Source organism: Corapipo altera, unplaced genomic scaffold, assembly GCF_003945725.1.
Source record: "Corapipo altera isolate COAL_440 unplaced genomic scaffold, ASM394572v1 45, whole genome shotgun sequence".
In the NCBI taxonomy this organism is placed as follows: Eukaryota; Metazoa; Chordata; class Aves; order Passeriformes; family Pipridae; genus Corapipo; species Corapipo altera.
The window spans coordinates 15,487,526-15,507,062 of record NW_020884877.1 but is presented as its reverse complement, the minus strand read 5'-3'; the positions used below and the strand labels follow the sequence as shown (position 1 = coordinate 15,507,062).

The following is a 19,537-nucleotide window of genomic DNA, read 5'->3' as shown; positions in this document are numbered from 1 at the left end:
TATTCTCAAGAGCCCAAGTTGACTTCTTCAATCTGATTTTGTGGTTCTTTCAAATTATACTTTTTTAAAGGTGGAAAATCAAACATCCTAATTTGGACTTTATTAATAAATCCCTAAACCCCAGATTCTCAGTACACAGATGAAAATTACTGGTTATACAATACTTGTAAGAGTTATATGGGAAGCATGCATTTCTTTCTAGAAATGGAATGATCTAGGAACTGATATAAATTCTGGAAGAATGATATGTTAAACTAGATTTATTTAAGTAATGTCATTGAAAAGCTTCACATTGGAAGATGCAAATCATGAAGTAAACCAAGATAAAATTATGACAGTTGACCAGAAAATAGAAAATATTTATTTTCTATTTACTGTTTAGGTACTTACATACACTACAACTCTCTCATTCTTCATTATAAAAGTTGGGAATCACAGAAATGGTATTTATTTCCATTGCAAAAATTACGGAAGTATCATGGTCTCCAATTTATAGAACAGAGAGAAAAGCCCAGAAGAAATGCAGGAAACCTGAATTTCCCCAAGCCCACTCACTGGCCTATTTGTGTTATAATCTAGACCTAATGGCTAACTGTGTCTTTGTCATTTTGAGACAGCAAACTTAGTTTGAAATTGTATATATCTACTTATTCAGTGCTGTTAGGTGACATCAAAACATTGTTTGTGTTTCTTATTTTCACTGATAGCCGGTTATGTTCCAGTAAGGTGGAACTTTTAAAATTTTAGTGGGACCAGAATGTATGTTTTTTTTAAAAACAGTTCTGCTAAAAACCAAAAAAAATATTGATCAGATTTGTCTCATGTCTCAATTGAGATCACAACAGTATCTAGTATCTACTCTTAATTAAATTGAGTGAATATGACCTTAGTTTGAAATTAAACTTCTTGAAAACCTTTTTTTGGTCTTCCAGAACAGGACAGGGTTTGGTGGTCTCTGAAGTGTACCTGAAGGTTTGGTTTGAGCTCTTAACTCCTCTGCACTTCGCACCTATTCACTCTGTCCTATTCTGTACCATTATAAAATAATTATTGTTTACTACTCACAACAATAAAAATCATCAGCATCATCAGTACTGATATTAGGAGGAGGATTGGAGGCAAGACAATAGCAGAAGTGAAAGAGTTTAAGACTTCATGTGTGACAGTACTGACTCAAACAAATGTCATATCCCAAAGGGAGAGTGCCTGATTCGGTTTTATGAGCCTTCCTACCTTGATCATTTGGCAGCAAGCAACTTAGTGATCCTGCTAAACTTGCTTTCAAACTCCTATCTTGGCTGTGCTACTCACTGGAGAAGTAGGCAGAGAGAGAAAACAAAGCACTGCCCTTCCCTGCCTTCACACTCTCCAAACTCTCTCTGCGCCTCCAGTTCCCCTCCCACAACATTCCCAATGGTATTCCTCTGCTCAGCTCTTTCTGTGTGGCACACTTCAAAACACGATTTCTCACATATAACCAGGGAAAGGAGATACTTTGCATAAGGAGAATAAAATCAGAGGGAGGTATCTCAAAAGTCAGTTTAGGACATACTGTGGGAGTTTAGAGGATGCATCATGTAGGACATAAGAGGACCAAAGGAACCAGGAAAGAAAGAGGGAGACTGAGGTTCATATTACCATTGCAAAGTTTATCCAGCTCAAAAGCATATACCACAGATGGCAGCAAACTGAAAATACAGGCACAGTGAACTTCTTCCCATACTAATTCTCAATTTACATACTTGTTTATATGTAGCCCATTCAACTTTCATCAGCAGAGGTGTCTGAGATTTGTAGTGTGAAGGTTCTTGGATGCGTGAATATTTGAGCTTTAATTATTTTATCCAAACAGTTTTGTACTACTTTTATCACAATATAACTAGCATTCAACTTATGATATATATCTTTAGAAGGCAGAGTAAGGGGGGAAATAGGTACCAAATAAAATCTTATTAATTTTGTGCAAAAATGAAAAAAAAAATTGTAGAGCAGCATGAGGGCAGTCATAAAGCAGGGGAAAAAATCATGTAATTATTTAAGGAATAGACATAAACTATTTGGAATTCCTACAAGCAGGCAACTAAATTAGTAATAGATACTGGTATTCTCAAATACTTGATAATTAATATAAGATGATAAAAGACAGTTCAAAATAAAAAAGAATAAAGAAAGGAATTTTTTTAAAAGTGTAAGTCAGCATAATGAGCTAAAAAGTAAGAAATAAGACCCTCTTAATTTAACAGTAATTTTTAATCAGAGGCTGAAATAATACATTTAAGATAATTTTGCAGTTAGCAATTGATATGCTATACATATGAACAATATTCAGGGTAAAAGAAAATATACCCTGTTGCACTACACAGTAATTACCAGATTAATTAAATACAGTAAGAACTGTATTACAGCCAGTCTAACAAGGAATTTCCCATCTCAAGCAGCCAACTCATATGATCAGTTTTCACATCAGGCTACAGTATTTCTGGAGCAGTGATTAGCATCAGGATGGAATCAATAATGCTATAAGAGTAATGAGGCACAGAATCACTCCTCTTTTTCATACAAAGGATTATGAAAGGAATAAAAAAATGGAAATTGTAAGCATATTTAATTGTTCAATTGAGTTAAAAGATGTTAAAGGTATTAAAAATAAGCAACTACTATTTTTCAATTGACAAAGCATCAGATGTTATTTATTCTTTCACCCAGAAAACAGAGACCAGTTGTTTGGCCGTCAGCTATTGAAAAATCATTGTGTGAAAGTTAAAATGCTCGCTGGAAAAGCACAGTTCAATTAAGCATAGCCTGCACAGATCAGTCAGAGAAGGTCATACTTTACTGACACACAGGAGTACTGTGAAGACGTTACTGCCATGACTGATGAAAGGAATTCAGTAGATTTATGATACCCTGATTTGACAATGCCCTTCCCTTAGAAATTAATGACTTTAGGACAGTGCTAGGACATAAGGAGTAAATGGAACTGTTAGTTAAAAATAAGAGCTGGAAAAAAAATGCATTTGAAAGCTTGTTTTTTCAAGTTGTTTTGGGAGGATTTATGTAGGTCTAAATCAAAATTCTAGCACCCCCATACTATTTGGTTTGGGACAAGGATACTAATTCTTTCCTTATTTGATTCTTTCTTTAAATGGCAAGTAAATATCAGGGAGATTACAATATCTAGAGGAATCAGTAAATGACCAAATTGAATCTATACAAAAGTAAACCCATGTAAGAATATGTGTGCATACACCTTGTGTAGTAATGCCATTCAGGAATGAGGAGGTGTGGAAACATCCCTGAGCAGTGCCCTGCTGTGTTTTGCTAAGGACAAGGCATTGGGATCTCACACTATCCAAACCATGAAACACAATGAAAACATGGATCTGTTTCTGTTATTTAAGATGCTTAATACAGACCAGCTGGGCAACCACTTATCGTGGGAAAATAATATTGTGTTGTCCTATGCTGAAACATGAGATTGTACCAAGTCTTTGGAAAAATTCAGGTGTAAATTAACTGGTGTATACCTACATTCAGCGGCTTTTTAAATGCCTGTCTAGAAGATACAGATGTGTAAAATTATTTTTCATAAATTCTATCAGTGCCTCTAATGGAACAAAAAACTTCCTATACAAATATTAAGCTACCCAATACAAAAAGAGCAGATCTAGTACAGAACTTTAAGAATATCTGAAAGCAGAGGGAAGGTGTCATCTATGAAATGCAGCAAGTTTTCAGTACTTGCTGAAGAGCTCTAACAGACACACACTAGAAGTCCTTTTAAGATTTCCCTGTAATTGAAACTAGTGTTATTACTGAAGTATTTAAGTTACATAAAAAAGAATGTTGATTTTTCTCCTAGATAAGATTTGAGATATAGTAATATAAGTAATAAGTATAAAGTAATCAGAATTACGAAAAAGACCATCAAAGACAAAATCAAATTGGGCCAGAGAATCAGAAATTATGAGTGCAAGAGATGAGCTTGAAATTAGGATAAGGGATAACTAAAGGTTGGATAAGACATACATATCTGCAATGGTGGGACATTATCAAAATATTCTTAATTCTTCAATTAAAACTTTAATTATTTTTTTTCTGAACTTTTTTTTCCCCTTGATCTGGCCCAAAGGTAATTTTTTTCCTACCTTGAGAAAAGTGTTTTCTGCAAGGGAGACAACCTGCCTCTTCTGGTTCATATCTTAAAAGATGCCATGGTCCTTGGAGCTTTCAGCCCCACTGTAGGTACTGTACATGCAGGATCCTGCCACAGTGAACTCAAGACTCCAGACCCCAACACGCTTTACTCTGCTTCACAGCATGTCATATGTAAACACCAGCCCATATCCTGAACTATATCTCTGAGATTTCCAAGTGGCAATCTGATCTGACTTGGTTAGTGAAACAGTGTTGTAGAAGCTGAAGGACCTAGAGCAGATGGAGTGACATCCCTATCTGATTATTTCTGAGCAATGGGAAAGGTGTAGTTCAGGTATGGGTGAGCACACCAGCTCATTATCATTTTAACCAAGCCATTGTTATGTAAAGGTTTTAAAACAGAACCAAGTTACCATGGAAACTGATTGAAGCAAAGACTTACCGTAAATTCTTTTCTAGACAAGGATAACAGGACTGACAGGTGCACTGTAAAAGGAAAATGAGTGCAATATGAGTTAGGCATGTTGGTCTGTTTTCTCTTCCTAAAAGCAGAAGAGAGCATTTATAGCTCTGCTTTATCTCTACTATTTTCTGCCATGATATATTGGACATATTTTAAAAGAAGCTCCCACCTAAACGAACCTTTTATTTTGTCGTAATCCTATTTGCAAGGGGATGTTGGTACTCTAGAGAAAAGAGCTGAAGGGCAGGGCACTCCACTTATTTTCTCAAATTATTATGTCTTGCCAGAATCATCAGGGAGGAAGAGCCATCACTCAGGATACACATTTGCATAAAGTGCCCTTTCCCGACAGTGTTTATATTGTGGTCCTGAAATATGCTTTAGGTACATTTACATCTCAGCACAGCACTCCCCTTGTACAATATGAAAGAAGGTAACAGGGGAATTAAGCGGTTTTAGTGAAGAAGTACCCCTTTTCCCTTTTCCATAATTTTGAAAATATACCTCTTTTTTGCAATCCTATTCAAAGTCAAAATAATTTGACTCTGCAAATATCTTTCTTAGTCTGATGGATGATGGTAAGAATAACAGGGATTACAGTACGCAGCCTCCAAAACACAGTGCCAGAGTTTTACAGAGGGAAATTGGCAGAATGAACAGCAGAGCTTGTACCTTTTCCACTTGGAATAGTTAGCTGGGAATGATTTCAGCATACCAATATGCAACATTTTTTTAATTCTGTGCTGGATATTTCTACCTGCTGTGCTTAATTTCAGAATCTTGTGTTATCATTAGAGAAAAATATTCTCTTTTGCGATACAATTTTCTACCAAAAGGAAGGCAGGAGAAGGGGCAAATTCTTACTTGAATTAATCCCACTACTTTCCTAGCCCAAAGTTTCTCCTTCTTGGTTCCAGCTTCCAGCTGGAGCTGTATTTTTACATGCCCTCCTGATGTAAACCATAAAGCAATTTTCTTCCAGATTTTAAGAAGTCAGCTGTCATCAACAGACATAGTTGGTCCCAGTACACCAGAATCACAACAGATAGTCACCTTTTCCATTATGTTTGCCTTACCACTAAAAGTAAGGCAACAGCTGGTTTTGTAGTCAAAGTAAATATACTTCTCACCTTCAGTCTGTGCCTTCCTCAGCACTGTGGGGGTGGGGACATGACAGATGGTTCCTGCTAAGTAATCAGAGATAAAATGGTATTTGGTGTATGGCATAAATTTCCAGGCAAATAAGAATGCTTTTCATTTAATATTGTCCCTGTGAAAAGCTGGATACCTTAATAAAATGTGGCAAGCTCTAAGGAAATTCATATTAGATGTTAAAGTAATATGAAGTATGAAGATGAGACTAATCACAGAACTGCGATAAATGATGCACAAGCTAACTGTTACTTGTCAGAAGTGAATTTTTATAACTCTGTTTATTATATGTAAAGCTTTTTGGCAATGAGACAAATGGAAACATGAACTCAAATTCTGCTGGTTTTAGGCTAATTTCATCTTTGTTTCGGGCTCTGTCCACTATACAATATTTGGGTGTCTCTGGTTGCCAGTCCAGGCTCGGCTGTCAGTCATGCTTGGGCAGGGGCTTGTGAGGTCCTTGGGACTGGACACTCAAGGATTCCTTGCATTAAAAGGTAGAACCATTTAAAGGAAGCCATTTTAGTATTTCTATGCTTTTTGTCTTCATTCTGACCCTCCTGGAAAAGGGTCAACAAATACAGCTGTTGTTCTCCTCAAGCAAATAAATTCCTCATGAAGGTAAAAATTATTTCAAAGATATGCTTTTAATTCTATAAAGGGCGTCCCAATAATTGACAGTTTAATACAATTAAAATTCCTTGGCACCATTCTATGTTCCCAAATTTTAATTATTTTTCATATCTGCTTCTTTGACAAAAATGTGTCATTTCAGGTAATCATCATCAGATTCCACATACAGGTGTTTATCTTGGACTTAATTAAGGAGGTCAGAGTTTTACAAATAAGAATGTTGGCAATAGTTAAAGTTCATAACATTGGACAATACAATTTTAATTTACAAATTCTTGCGAAAAGGCATGATTATTCAAAAGGAAAGGTGGGGAAAAGAGGCACAAGAAATGGAGAAGGGATTGTTAGGAACTGGAAAAAGCCAAGATATAAGTTCAGGGAGTGGGGGGAGACACCCAAAAAACCCCAAACAAACAACCCCCCCCCCAAAAAAAAAACCAAAACAACAACAACAAAACAAAAAATGATAAAGCAAAAAATGGAACAGAACAAACCTCCTTAAAACTGCAATGTACAAAATTACCATTTACAATACAAGGATAATTCTTCCAAGCCCAATTAGAATTCTGTGAAAATTGCTGAGCCTTGTAGACATGTCTTAGACAGGCACCTTGTTATAAACTTCAAGATTAGGCCTGAAAGAAAAGAGATCAATGCTGTAACTAAAATAGTCTGTGACATATCTGACTGGTCGTTCTAAAGGTGTTGCCTGGGCTTACAGAGGAAAATTTGCCAGACACTGGTGGTTTATGTTTCTCATGAGCCCACGTTTTATGTTGCGAGACATTATTTATACATGTTTGTGTTGCCACAGTTTATGCAGAAAAAAATGTATATAAGTAGATTCTGTGCATGGATCTAAGTGGTTAGCAATATAAAAATATGTCAGTATTCACATCTGCAAACTTACTACTTCAGTGCTTGACCCCAAGTCTCTAATTGTTCCACTTCTATTTTCATGGAAGACAGAAAGAAAAGTAATAAAAGTCTTTCATTTACCCATATGTAACTCATGGATATTTGTCAATGCAGGTTTATCAATATAGAGTCCACATTGGTTTCACATGTGACAAGGAGGCAAGCAAACAGTGGAGAACGGCAGTACATGTGACACAGATAAGCAAGAAAGAAAAATTAAGGACAAAAAGACAGAGCAGTTACTAAAAAAAAAAGGTAAGTGATTCAGATGACTCTGTATAAAGTGTAAAATGTAAAAAGAATGGTATCAAATACTGTATGTTTATCTTGCCCTTCCTAGTATTCCAGAGAATTACTGCCACACGTGTCTGTGGACATACCTACACACACACACACACACCCTACTTACACCCATTCACACAATGAATTTACTTTTTGAACAAAATTTTACCCTCAGTGAAAATATTTACTATACTGGTATTTGACATTTCTTTTAATAAAATTTTCTATATTTCATTTTATTTCCTTTACATAAAACATTGTACTATTTCTACAGGAAGCCAGACAAGTAATATTTTGACTGGGGAGTAAAAGAATGTTGTGCTATGTGTGTTACTGTTCCTTCTCAACAGTTCTAAGTTCTCAAACCTTACAATGTATATCCTGTCCTTGGACTGATCTCTTGGGGCATTACAAGCACACTGGAGAAATTGCATTTTCACCACTAACGGAAGGTGGAAAGAAAATCATAGCTAAACATTACATATCTATCTGTTTAATCCTTACCTTTCCCTTCCACTCACAAAACTAACACTTAACTTGAGATGCTGGTATAGCAACACACACGAAGTGTTAAGAAATGGTTTACTTACAGGTTTTTGCATTCCTAAGTAACACCATCACCTTATCACATCCATTTAGTTTATCCACAAAACGGAAATCCTTTTAGAGTTTGGCCTTGTAGAAGTGCTTTAACCCATCTACAAAATGTTATGCTTATATTTAACTTTCATAGAACAGCATCTAATGCTTCCAGACAGTATTTTTCAGAAGACTGACTCCAAATCTATGGAAATTCACTACTGAAATAACATGTTCTATGAATCAAGAGCTCTAAAGACATTAAAAACCAATCAAACAAAAATCCTCAAAACTCATTATTACTGTTGCATCATATTAATTATACATCGCACAATTCCTGATAATGCAATATTGTGTTCGTGATAACTTTCTGCACTTTGGTAGGATTGGCACACACTGAGACATTCTGTCTATTCCTTTGTACATTGTTGACTGATAGCTGCTGCATGTATGCAGAGCATCAGCAAGGATGCCTCTGATGGGAGAAACAGCATCATACAGCTGGAGCTTCTCTAGGACGTGCAATATTCATCAGTTGCAAACTTGGGAATGTCATATTGTAAAAGCTACATGATAAAGGACGCTGTGTGGTGTTACAGCTGATTCCATTTGCCATATGGCATGTTATTATTTTGTATTACCTTGGGGAGTGTGCTAAAAGTGAAAGAACAGAACACACTCAAGGTATATGGAATAATAAGGGCAAATTGCATAGTTCTTAATTATATCAGTACAGTCTGTAACTGAAATGGAGATGGAACTAAATATGAGAGTTGAAAGTGCATTATAGTACTTCCCAGCTCCTGAAAAGTAATAAACTCTATCAGGAATATTTAAGCAGAAAGAAATTGCTAGCCACCATATGTAAAAACCTACAGACAACCTCAAAGCAGGTTGACTCAAAAGTCAGCAAATGCTATGTGTAATGCTACACGCATTCCCAAAATATGGTTTTACATCAAAAATATTTTTACATGGGGTAGGCTGGAGAAAACATTTAATCAGTAATTTCTAAATGAGAGCCCATATGCTCAGCTGTAATAAAACCATGACATGAATTATTAGAACAATAAAGTGGAAGGTATTTGCTGAAAACAATTAAAGTAAAAGCATAATAATTAATTGTGTCCTTCTGATACAGGTAAGTGAGCTGTCCGCAGGGCCTAAGATGTTCCAAAACAAACAGAATCTCCAAATTTAAAAAGGCTTTCTCTTTACAATATATCAGAATTCACAAGCAGATTGTTATGAATGTGGCCAAAACTTAAGCAAGATTTGAGGAAAGATGGTTCAGTGAAAAAATACTTTGTATTTTACATGACAGTATTTGTCTGCAAATTCCATTCTTTGCATGCCAACAAATTGAGCTTCACCCCTCTCTTATCCTGGAGTGCCATCTTTGCAGCTGTTATCTGACTCTGAAACAAAATCCAGCCAAGGTTAGATCATTCTTTGGGAGCTATTATTCAGTCACCAATTAAATTTTAAATGACAAATTTTGTGATACCAAATAGCATAAACATACAGGCCTGCTGGTTTTTGGACTAGTTTGGCTCTAAATGCCATAGTCCATTAGATGAGGCATTTTAAGTTAGAGGAACAGAACATTTTCAAATTATTCATGATAATTGTGCAATATTTCAGATGACATCCTCAAAACTATCATCTATTCAACTGTTCAGTTTGAGTAGCCAAAAAGTAGATCGCTCCCATTAGACAGATCTTTAGTAGGAATAAATCAGATAAATTCTGGTGACTGTCAATATTTGCACTTGCACTTTGCTTTCCTATTAGTTTTTACCAGTTTTTTGAAAGATAATTTTTTTTTGGTAAGTCATTCAAGTGACTCAAGGTCATTTAAAGCTAACAGAACCTCACAGAAAAGAGAATAGAGGATCACGGCTCTATGGCCCTTGTAAAGCTTGCACTCACTACCAAAACCAGTGCAGTTTACCAGTATCAAGGTTTGACACTGCATTGTTTACATTTGTAAATACAGAAGGGGCTGAGCTGCAGCTACTGTGCAAATTACTGCATCCATTTTCCTTTCTCAGCTAATGTTAACACCAACTCATAACACATTCTCCACTGTATTATCAAGATCTATGAAGTTTTCACACATTTCAGTCTGTGTGCCACTCATGCTTCTGTTCCAGCCATAAAATAGGCTGATGCAAAAATGACTGATGTCACTAAATGAGGGTTATTATTCAGTGAGAGATAAGGAAAGAAAGGGAGGGAGAGAGGGAGGGAAAAAGCCAGTTCTCACTATTATACTCAAGGGTCTTCTTCCTTTTTAAGTGAGCTGGAATCTTGAATATGAGTTAACTGACAACTGACAGCTCAAGTTTAAAGACTCAGTGTTGTAAATATACTTGACAAATTAGCAAACATTTTTCCATTATTATCTTCTTTAAAGGAAAGCTGTTTATCATTACAAAATAGAGTAATATTTTTCATCTAAGAATGTATTCAATTCCATGCTAATGAAAGATAACTAGTGTTTGACAGAATCAGTGTTTACCTTACCGTAATAAATTGAGAATTTACAACTACATTTTAAATACTTTGATTTCTGCTATTCTGATAAGCTCTGTTACCCTGACAACAAGCATAAATGAATGTGTTAGGTCATGATAAATTTTCAGTGCTGCAGTTTTAAATTGGTATTGGAAAATAACTTTTTTAAAATACTTAGTAATTTCTGCTGAAAAGATAGAAATATTTAATTAAATATGGGAAATGGAATGTCAGTAAGAATTTTTAAAACTAAAATCTTATCATAGCATGGTAATTATTTCTACTATTATTTTTCACTAAATTTACACACTCTTCAAGCTTCACACTGAACAACTCGGAAAAACATCAAGAAAATGATAAATGGGAGAGTTTGGGAATTTAAGTCAAGGAAAGAATCATGTTCCAAAGTTTTCTCATGACAAAGTTTTTTCTGCTAGTTCACTTTTTTAGGCAGTTAATTTTTTTTATTAATTGATCATGAGAGTATTATAGTATAATATTGATTATTTTAGATGTGTACTCTTTTAAAGTCTTCAATAAATTTAAGAAAATGCAGATAGGCCAAAAATTTGCTATGCTGCAGAGGTAGAATGCTCAATTACATCTAGCAGGAAAATCAGAAGTAAAGGATTTTTATCCAACCATAGTTTATAAGTAACCAAGGTTTAACAGTGGCCATATCTTAAGAGAATTTCAGAGAGAAAAGACATGATTTGTAAGACATGATCTATTCAAGAGTACATTCTACACTATAAAACAATATTGTCAATTACAAACCCCCTAGTTTTAGTGAAAATACAGTATTTAAAAACTTGGAAAACTGGTTATATAATCTAGAATAATAAAATTTTTAGTATTGTCAACCTCTGACTTTCCCTTCCAGTGGCACTGCTATATTCAATTTTATAAATACATCTCTACTCAAAAACTTGGAAAATAAGCATGCGCTCCATGCTTTAGAGGTGCCTAAGAACTAACTAAATACAATTTATGCATATTTTAGGGCTTCTTTTGACATATATTCAACTGTCAATTCTCATATGTTTCTTCTAAAAAGATACTCTGCTGCATATTTGCAGTACATTATGAACAAATGTTATACCTGCTCTGCTGATTTCTCTTAGAGTACTTATATCTTTGCTAGATTATGAAGTGTTGATTAAACAGTAAGTGAAAAACACGGTGTAGTAAACAAAATGTATTAGGATTTCAGTGCTTTTTCTAAATGACGTTATTCACAGCAGATTTTGGACCAGTGTTTCCGAATTCTTCCTTATTCTTCTTCCTTATTCTGCTTCTAAAATACTTCCTTATTCTAAATCTAAGCCTTTTTATGCCAGCAGAAGCTGACAGACTCTCACGGTAAACAACTGGCAAATTCTCCTGAGCACTCAGAATGATCTGTATTTTCTGCAGTTCAGTAAAAACCTCAATATCATTTGAGAGTAAGACCATGATATGTCCTTAATAGTCGAACAATGTTATTTCTTATTTTCAGGGGAAATTTTCAGAAAGCAGATCCCATTTTGCAAGTGAGGCTTTTTAACTGCCATGCCTACATTGCACATTTGGCCAATCCATTCACTAGTACCGAACAGATCCTTTTATTCCCAAAGATGTACATGTATGTTTTTGATATACTGTGTATGTTCAAAGACAATTATTTGAGTAAACACAGAATCTGAAAAATGAACAAGATGAAAAGTATAGAACTATGTTTTCTGAGCGAGGCTCTGCCACCCTTGTTTACACCCTAATCTCCAAGAACACCTCCTGATCAAGCTGCATCCTAAAAGCAACATTAAGTGCTTTCCTGGAACAGATTACTGAACTGCATGCTCAGATGATCACTATAATTTCTTATTTTTAAAGGCAGTGACTGCAATAACATCATGCTAGCAACATTTATGTTATAAATTGTACATAATTGTATAGAAATAAACCTGCGAGGTATCTAAGTCTCCATCAAAATGCAATGAAGTGGGAGGGTTTTTTTAAACTGGAAAACAGAAGACTGAACAGGAACGAAAATAGTCTTTTATAATTCCTTGCTTATCCCACCAAAAGGCCATCTGATTTTTATAGTGAGTTAAAACATAAGAGATATAAGTAGTTCTTTGCTGTTTAGAATATTATTGATTTTTTTTGACATCGCAGATGACAGTAGATGTGATTAATGGCTGCTGATAATTGGAGTTTCATTCCAGTGGTTATTGCTTGTCAGTAACAATTAATAGCTCCACAAACCCCCCATTCATTTCACAATATTAAAGACTGATGGCTTGTGGGAATTATGCTATACTAGTAGTTTCAATTAGATTTTGAATTTTATAGTATATTGAATAACAGTTTATGGTTTTATAATAGCAATGATGGTTTATTGTTGCATGGTAATCACTCTCATTACATGTATGTTTATCTGGAGAATTACAATTTTTATAGTCATTAAAATTATTCAGTTACATTTCTCTAGAAGTACAGGGTGGTTTGGTCTGTAAAGATGGGTTTGAATGCCAGTGACATTGGTTCTGCCCTACTGTTGGATAGGCAAGATGCAATGTTTAAGAGAGGCAGGAAAACTTTCTGTTCCTTGGTATCAAGCAAAAAACAACCCAAAAATCAGCAGGAAGGGAGAGGGAATCAAGGACTGGCACAGAGGAGTGGACAGGGGAGAGAGAAAGAGCTATGTAAGATAAAGTTGATTGAAAATGTCATCTGCATCAGGACAAAATGGTGCATAGACTTTAATGGGAGAGATTGGAAAGGGTATAATTCTTTATTGTGACTACATTAAACTTAGAACAGTTTTTAAAGTTTCTTTACTGAGAAATCAGCAGGCTCTGAAGTTTAACACGCTTGTAAGATAAATCTTGAAACTATAAGTATACTGATAAAAATTCTGACACTCAGGAAGCCAGTGCATTTCTAACACAGACATCTGCATTGTCAGGATCTAAGTCAGAGACCACTGAATAAAGTTCGACAAAGTGGAAAAGGGAACAATGTGGAGAAAGAACTTTATAAAGTAAGCTTCTTAATTAGCAAGGCACATACTGATTTCACTTGCATAAGAGCCTTTGCCTAGGACTCTCCTTGACTTTAATTTCTTGATGCAGAGAATACTATTTTTATGACAATACTGTAAATAAATGTTTCTTCTGCTTTGTCTCTTAACATGCTCTTAAAATTTACTGATAATTTTGATTATTTTTCTAGTTTAATCTTAAAGAAATTATCTAACTAATCTCCCAAATAAAGAAAATTCTACTAATTCAATCTTGTAATTTTCTTCCAAACAAGGAAGTTATTCTAGTGTAAGATGAGAACCTGTCCCAAGAAGTACCAAATTATTTCAGCAAACAAGGTTAAGGGAAAAGTCAGTAGTAAAAATGACTATGATAATTGTAACAAAATTCCAGGTCAAAACTGCTGTCTGTTGCACATCTCCATTCAGTAGTGATCATGTCCAAGTCAATGCCAAACTCTGAATGAAATCAATGGGAACAGGATCAAGACCTTTCTTATTACTATTTGATTAGTTTGTGCAGATTTGCAAAAGCAGAAAATTACTGCTGGTGATAGGAAAACCTCCAAAGATATTCTTGTTTGTTTCCCTGGAAAAATCATACTGTGAAAGTTTGGATGATTATACAGATATATGTAAAACTTCTCTGATTTACTTTGCTCCTGGCCTTCAGACCATCTGTTCAGAAATATTTTTTTTCTTACAGTTTCATGATTCTACTATTAGTTATTTGTTGCATATTAGCACCTCACAGCTCTAATTAGTATATGTTCTACTGTGGCAGGGCTATATAGACCAGGTGAAACCAAGTGCAGAGTAAGTTGGGACTAAATACAAAAAATAACCAGCTTTGCAATTCCCCAGGTAGATTTCTGCTAAGTGTAAGTTAGGGGTTTTTCTAGGACGATTTTTTTCTTATATTTTTTTTTCAATTCCCAGTGTTATTTGGATAATAAAATTTAAAGGAAACAAGGCATTGAATTAAATTCACGATTATGATGTAAACCATCGTGACTAAGGAGAACAAAGTATACAGATGTATGCCAGTAATCCAATGGAGAAGGATGAGGGAGTTCAAAAAAGCAATTTGGTTCTATTCTTTGATATAATCTAATAAAACATTAATCTTTCTATTGTGAAACACAAATTCAGGCATTGCGATGGCTGTAGATCCAATTCTAATGTCTTATTCAGACAAATCATTTTCACTGCTCTCATGTTTGACAATACCAACAAAGATAATCCCATAATATATGTCTCATATCCAGCACTGAATTTATCAGGTGTGAGTTATTTATTTTATGACTGAAGAATTTCTGGAAACATCATATAATCCATGTTGGTAATTCAGGTACTGTTTTCAAAATGTAGTATTTTACAAACATGTAAGGGAACTAGACATTGCCTTGAAGCAAACTCCAGGGACGTGGGCAAGCCAATACATCTGGGCAGAACAAGGGATGTCAGAGCTTCATTAGTTGTCACTTTTGGGGTATAGATTCTAGCTTCTGTTTGCCTTTCTTGCTCTCAAGTACCCAGCAGTTTTAGTATGCCTCGAGCAATAAGATAATTCAAATATGCATACATTCAATAGCATTAAACTCATCAGAACACATATGCAAAAATTTAGAAGCTGAGACCCAGCTGTTTGCTGCTTTGAAGAATTTTCTTTTTTTTTTTTTTTACTATGAATAGCACCTGTAAGTATTGAGAACAGTGAAGCCAAGCAGAACATAAGCTATAAGCAGAGAGCAGGAATAGGCCACACAAATACTCTTTTGTTCACATGAAATTGAGGTTGTCTGAGTGTGTTTTATAAATTCAGTCAAAACATCTGCTAGAAGAGCTCTCACTTAAGCATTAGCTACTCCATCTTTCCAGAAGGTGTTGTGTACTTTAGTGGCTCGGTCCAGAAAACTACTTGTGTTACTATGGAGTGAAGTGGGAATAAATTCACACACTGTGCTCTGGAAGACTATATTTAACATGAGAGATGAAGATCATCTTTTACCTTTACTCTAAAACCTATGGCTTTTAGAATTTGGGGATTTTCTACTTATTTACTAATGGTAAGCATATGTTGTGACTGTAGTGCTTGAGAATTTATCTGATTAATAGAAGAAATAAAAACTTAACATTTTACTGCTGCTGTGTTTATGCTTACAGTTTGTAGCTTTATTCCTGAACTTCAGGAGAAGCACAATTCTTTTAGTCTACACGGCCAATGTAAAAATTCTCTCTCTTCTACTCCTGCGTTACACACACACACAAAATTAAACTATAAAAGAGTTTGGCTACAATTTTTAATAGAAAGCTCAAGTATTTGCTCTACTTTCACAGCAGGAAAAGCACACAGTTATATACTAAGAAGATTTTACAGAGGTCTGTATCAGAGCTTCTGTGCTCACTCACATCATTGTTACGCTTCTCAGGTGCATGGATTTCAGGCATACGTCTTCTCCAATTTGTCCTTCTTACTTTCTATAACTTATGTTTAATAACCAGACAAAAGCTTCTCTGAGCTCTCCTGGCAGGAGGTAATTGGTCTATACTCTCTGCAGTTTCCTCTCCAGCACTGTAACATACATCAGTTGCTAATGGTTAATTACTTTGTGCACTTGCAGTTCAGCCTCCTGGGGAGTGAAATTAAATTTTGTGGCTTTAGCCTAGAACATGGACTCAAAACACACACATACTTAAAAGTTTTTCTGAGCACTGGTCAGAGAAGTTCCTAGACATACAGGAGAGGGAGTTTCAGACCTGACTTTTATTCCAGGTGGCACTTGACTTGATGCTCACTGATTACATCAATGGCCAGAACGATTTCTCTTTGCTAGCACCGATGAGCATACCCTTTCCTCTCAGTGAAAGCAATTGTGGTCTGACCATTTATACTCATACTGATATTGCTGATACCTATGTGCATTGAGTAAATTATGCTCAGATGTCTTGGAAACCATGATAAAGAGGACTGTTCATTTTTTTAGTTCTGAGCAAATAGGATGTTTTGAGAAAAACTGCGATCCATTCTTGCAAAATGGAAATCTTCTTTTAATAAGTTTTTTTAAGGCATATTAATTCCACTTTTCATATCTGGTTCCCAAAGTAACATTGAGAATGACCTCCAAGAGGTACTACAAATTTTAGAAACTAATGATGGCCACTTTAAGCCTTTATAATACTGCAGGAAACTGCAGCTGTGTCATCATGCCAACAAAAGAAAACAAACCATCTCAAACAGAAGAAGTCACAATGTTTTTTCAGATACAGAATGAGTGCAACTTTCAAGAAATAATTTTTGTCAGGTTTTGTCAGCTTTGTTAAGTTTCCCTGATGTGCCTTAGTTACAAATTGTTTCTACAAGAACAGACTTTATCTTATGATTTGTATGACTATCAGTAATTATAAGAGCCCAGCAGAATAAAAGGCTTTTTTCTCATGCTAGACAGAGAGCTTAATTAGCAGTAATTTAATTCTGGGAGAAACTCTCACTTTGTCTCCCTTATTTCACAGAAGAGCTACTGCTGAAATATTTTGCCATATTTTTCCTTCCTATAGGAAAAATACACCTTGAGCTCTTCCACCTCTGCTTTTTAGTAAAAAGAATTTGTATGAACTATTTATATTGTTCTGAGATTAAAACAAACCAAAACTCCAAACAAAATCACTAAAACTTGTCTATAATTCATTGGGATTTGACTTTGATGAAGATTGTTCCTCTTGAATTCACAGGAAGACAAACTGGTCAAACATTTACTTCCATTATAAAAGAAACAAGCAAACAGCAACTCTCAGACCCGAAAATAAAAGTACTTGGGGTTTTTTTTCAACTAAAAACAAAGATACATTTGAGGAAAATAGACAAGTTGAGAAAATTTTTAAGCAATTTTTTAGCCATATGGAATTAAAAAGCTGACTTTTAATATTTTTCCCTTTCTTTGAAGCAAAGTTCTTTATATTCTCCAATGCTAGTCTACAAATACCAGGAGGAGAACTGCACAGTAATTTATCAGTACCTGGAAACACGTGAGTTTGCCATATGGTTCTTCTGCGGGGAGTTACAGTTCTGAGTTTCACCTATGCAATATTTCCAAGTGAACTCTATCAAGTTCCATTTCAGTGAAAGTTGTCTTATAGAGGAGATTTCCCCTCGGCTATTCTTCGAGAAATAGGCACCCTAGGCATACTATATATAAACTTTGGACTACTGTCTGGCAGCTCAACAAGACAGAATTCCTGTTAAGTGTACATTTCTCAGAATCACCACCTTTAAATTAGTCACTTAAGAATAAGGTTGGATGCATCCAGTTCTTTCAGCCTGAAAAAACTGAGTTAGGCTTACTCCACTGACAGATAGGGAGGCTGCACTACAGTTCAACAGAATAGCATAGCTTGTTGCAGAATTCTTTTAACTACCTGCTCTGCCTGGCATTCTACTTCCTTGGGAGCCTGAATACATTTGAACTGATACTGTATTAAAAGAGCATAGAAGCAAGTGCTATCAAATTGGCTGGTTGTCTTTGATTACTTCCTCTTGGAACCAAGAATTAGAAAGGTCCTCTAACTCTAATACTAACTTTTTGCTTTGAAAGAAGAATTTCTTCATATTAAACCTCTCATGCAAATACTATCAGATAGATCTGGTTTTCCATGTTTTTCTACTCTAGTTATTTTAGAAATGGCAGTATTCTGAAGTTATCTGCAATTTAGTTCAGCCATTCTGCATGACTAAGACATTTTGTAAATTCAGAGTGAATATAGATTAAGGTAATGTGATAAATTATGCAGAACATAATTGATGAAGAAATTATTAAATGGGCAAAAAGATTTGGAGACTGAGTGAATTTGCATCAAATTCTAAACATTTCCACTGTCTATTATTATTTTGATTAATCAGCATAGGCACCCTGTGTTTATTTTGTTTCTTTGCGAAGGAAGAAGACAAGAGAATATATTGCTTGGATAGCCTTCTCTTATTTTTCGTTTAAAATTAGAGTCAGTACTCTTAAAATGTAAGGCTTCATTTTCCAGAACATTTATAAAGATTTAGCTTCCTAAGTACTTCAAGTTATTGGGCACAAAAAAGTTCATCTATTCACACCAATAAAGGAAACAATCCCAACACATGCGGAATTTGTAACCCTCTGAATCACAGCAAAGTGGCACTCACATTTTCAGTGAAAGTAGTTCTTTTTGTTTTGTTTAGAGAGGCTACTCTAATTGGAAAATGTGTCTGGTTAGAAATATTTCTGACTTTTTAGTGTAGAAGGTGTAGCATTTGTTTGAAAATAATTTTTTTACAAGAATGCTTCCTGAGTGAAAAGGCATCATCACCTTAAAAGATGACAAATACAGTAGCTGTTTTCCATTTGGAAATAAGCAAAAAGTACAAGATATAAAGTACAAGAGAAATGTTCTTTAACTGTTTCCCAATGTTTCTTTCAAATGAGAAACAGTAACAACGGGCTATGAGAAGTTTTTTTTTCAACTTTCTAAATGATTCCTAGTGGCAAAAGCTGTGTGATAAAAGACTGCTTCCCCAGAAGATGTCAAGGTAGAGCTGAACACTTACAATATATTTTGAGTGTGTGTATTATAGTCTCCTTTACTCATGTTCTATCATCCAGCTGGAAAAACAGTTCAAAACATTTGGGAAAAAAAAAAAGGAAAAATATAATTTCAAAATAGATATAATTGGAACACTAATTCATACATTTGGTCTTCTTTCTCATGGGAATTGTCTTCTTAACAAAAATTACATAAATATATTGCAGACAGCAACAAGTTGGGTCAGAGTGTTAATCTAC

At 34.9% G+C, this 19,537-nt stretch overlaps 1 protein-coding gene across 4 annotated transcripts in view; it reads left to right on the top strand.

Moving 5' to 3' along the window:
- B3GALT1 (beta-1,3-galactosyltransferase 1) overlaps positions 1-19,537 on the top strand; it is a 188,414-nt gene that overhangs the window by 75,729 nt on the left and 93,148 nt on the right. For 2 of the 4 annotated variants that reach the window (XM_027636924.1, XM_027636925.1), the window contains one exon: positions 7,439-7,579. Coding sequence is in view for 1 of the 4 variants with exons in the window: in XM_027636928.1 (XP_027492729.1) it covers positions 7,439-7,570 (132 nt within the window). In the remaining 3 variants the exon portion in view is untranslated. Of the gene's footprint in view, positions 1-4,983; positions 5,006-7,438; positions 7,580-19,537 lie in introns of those variants that run through there. The other 2 variants (XM_027636927.1, XM_027636928.1) reach the window with 2 other exon arrangements.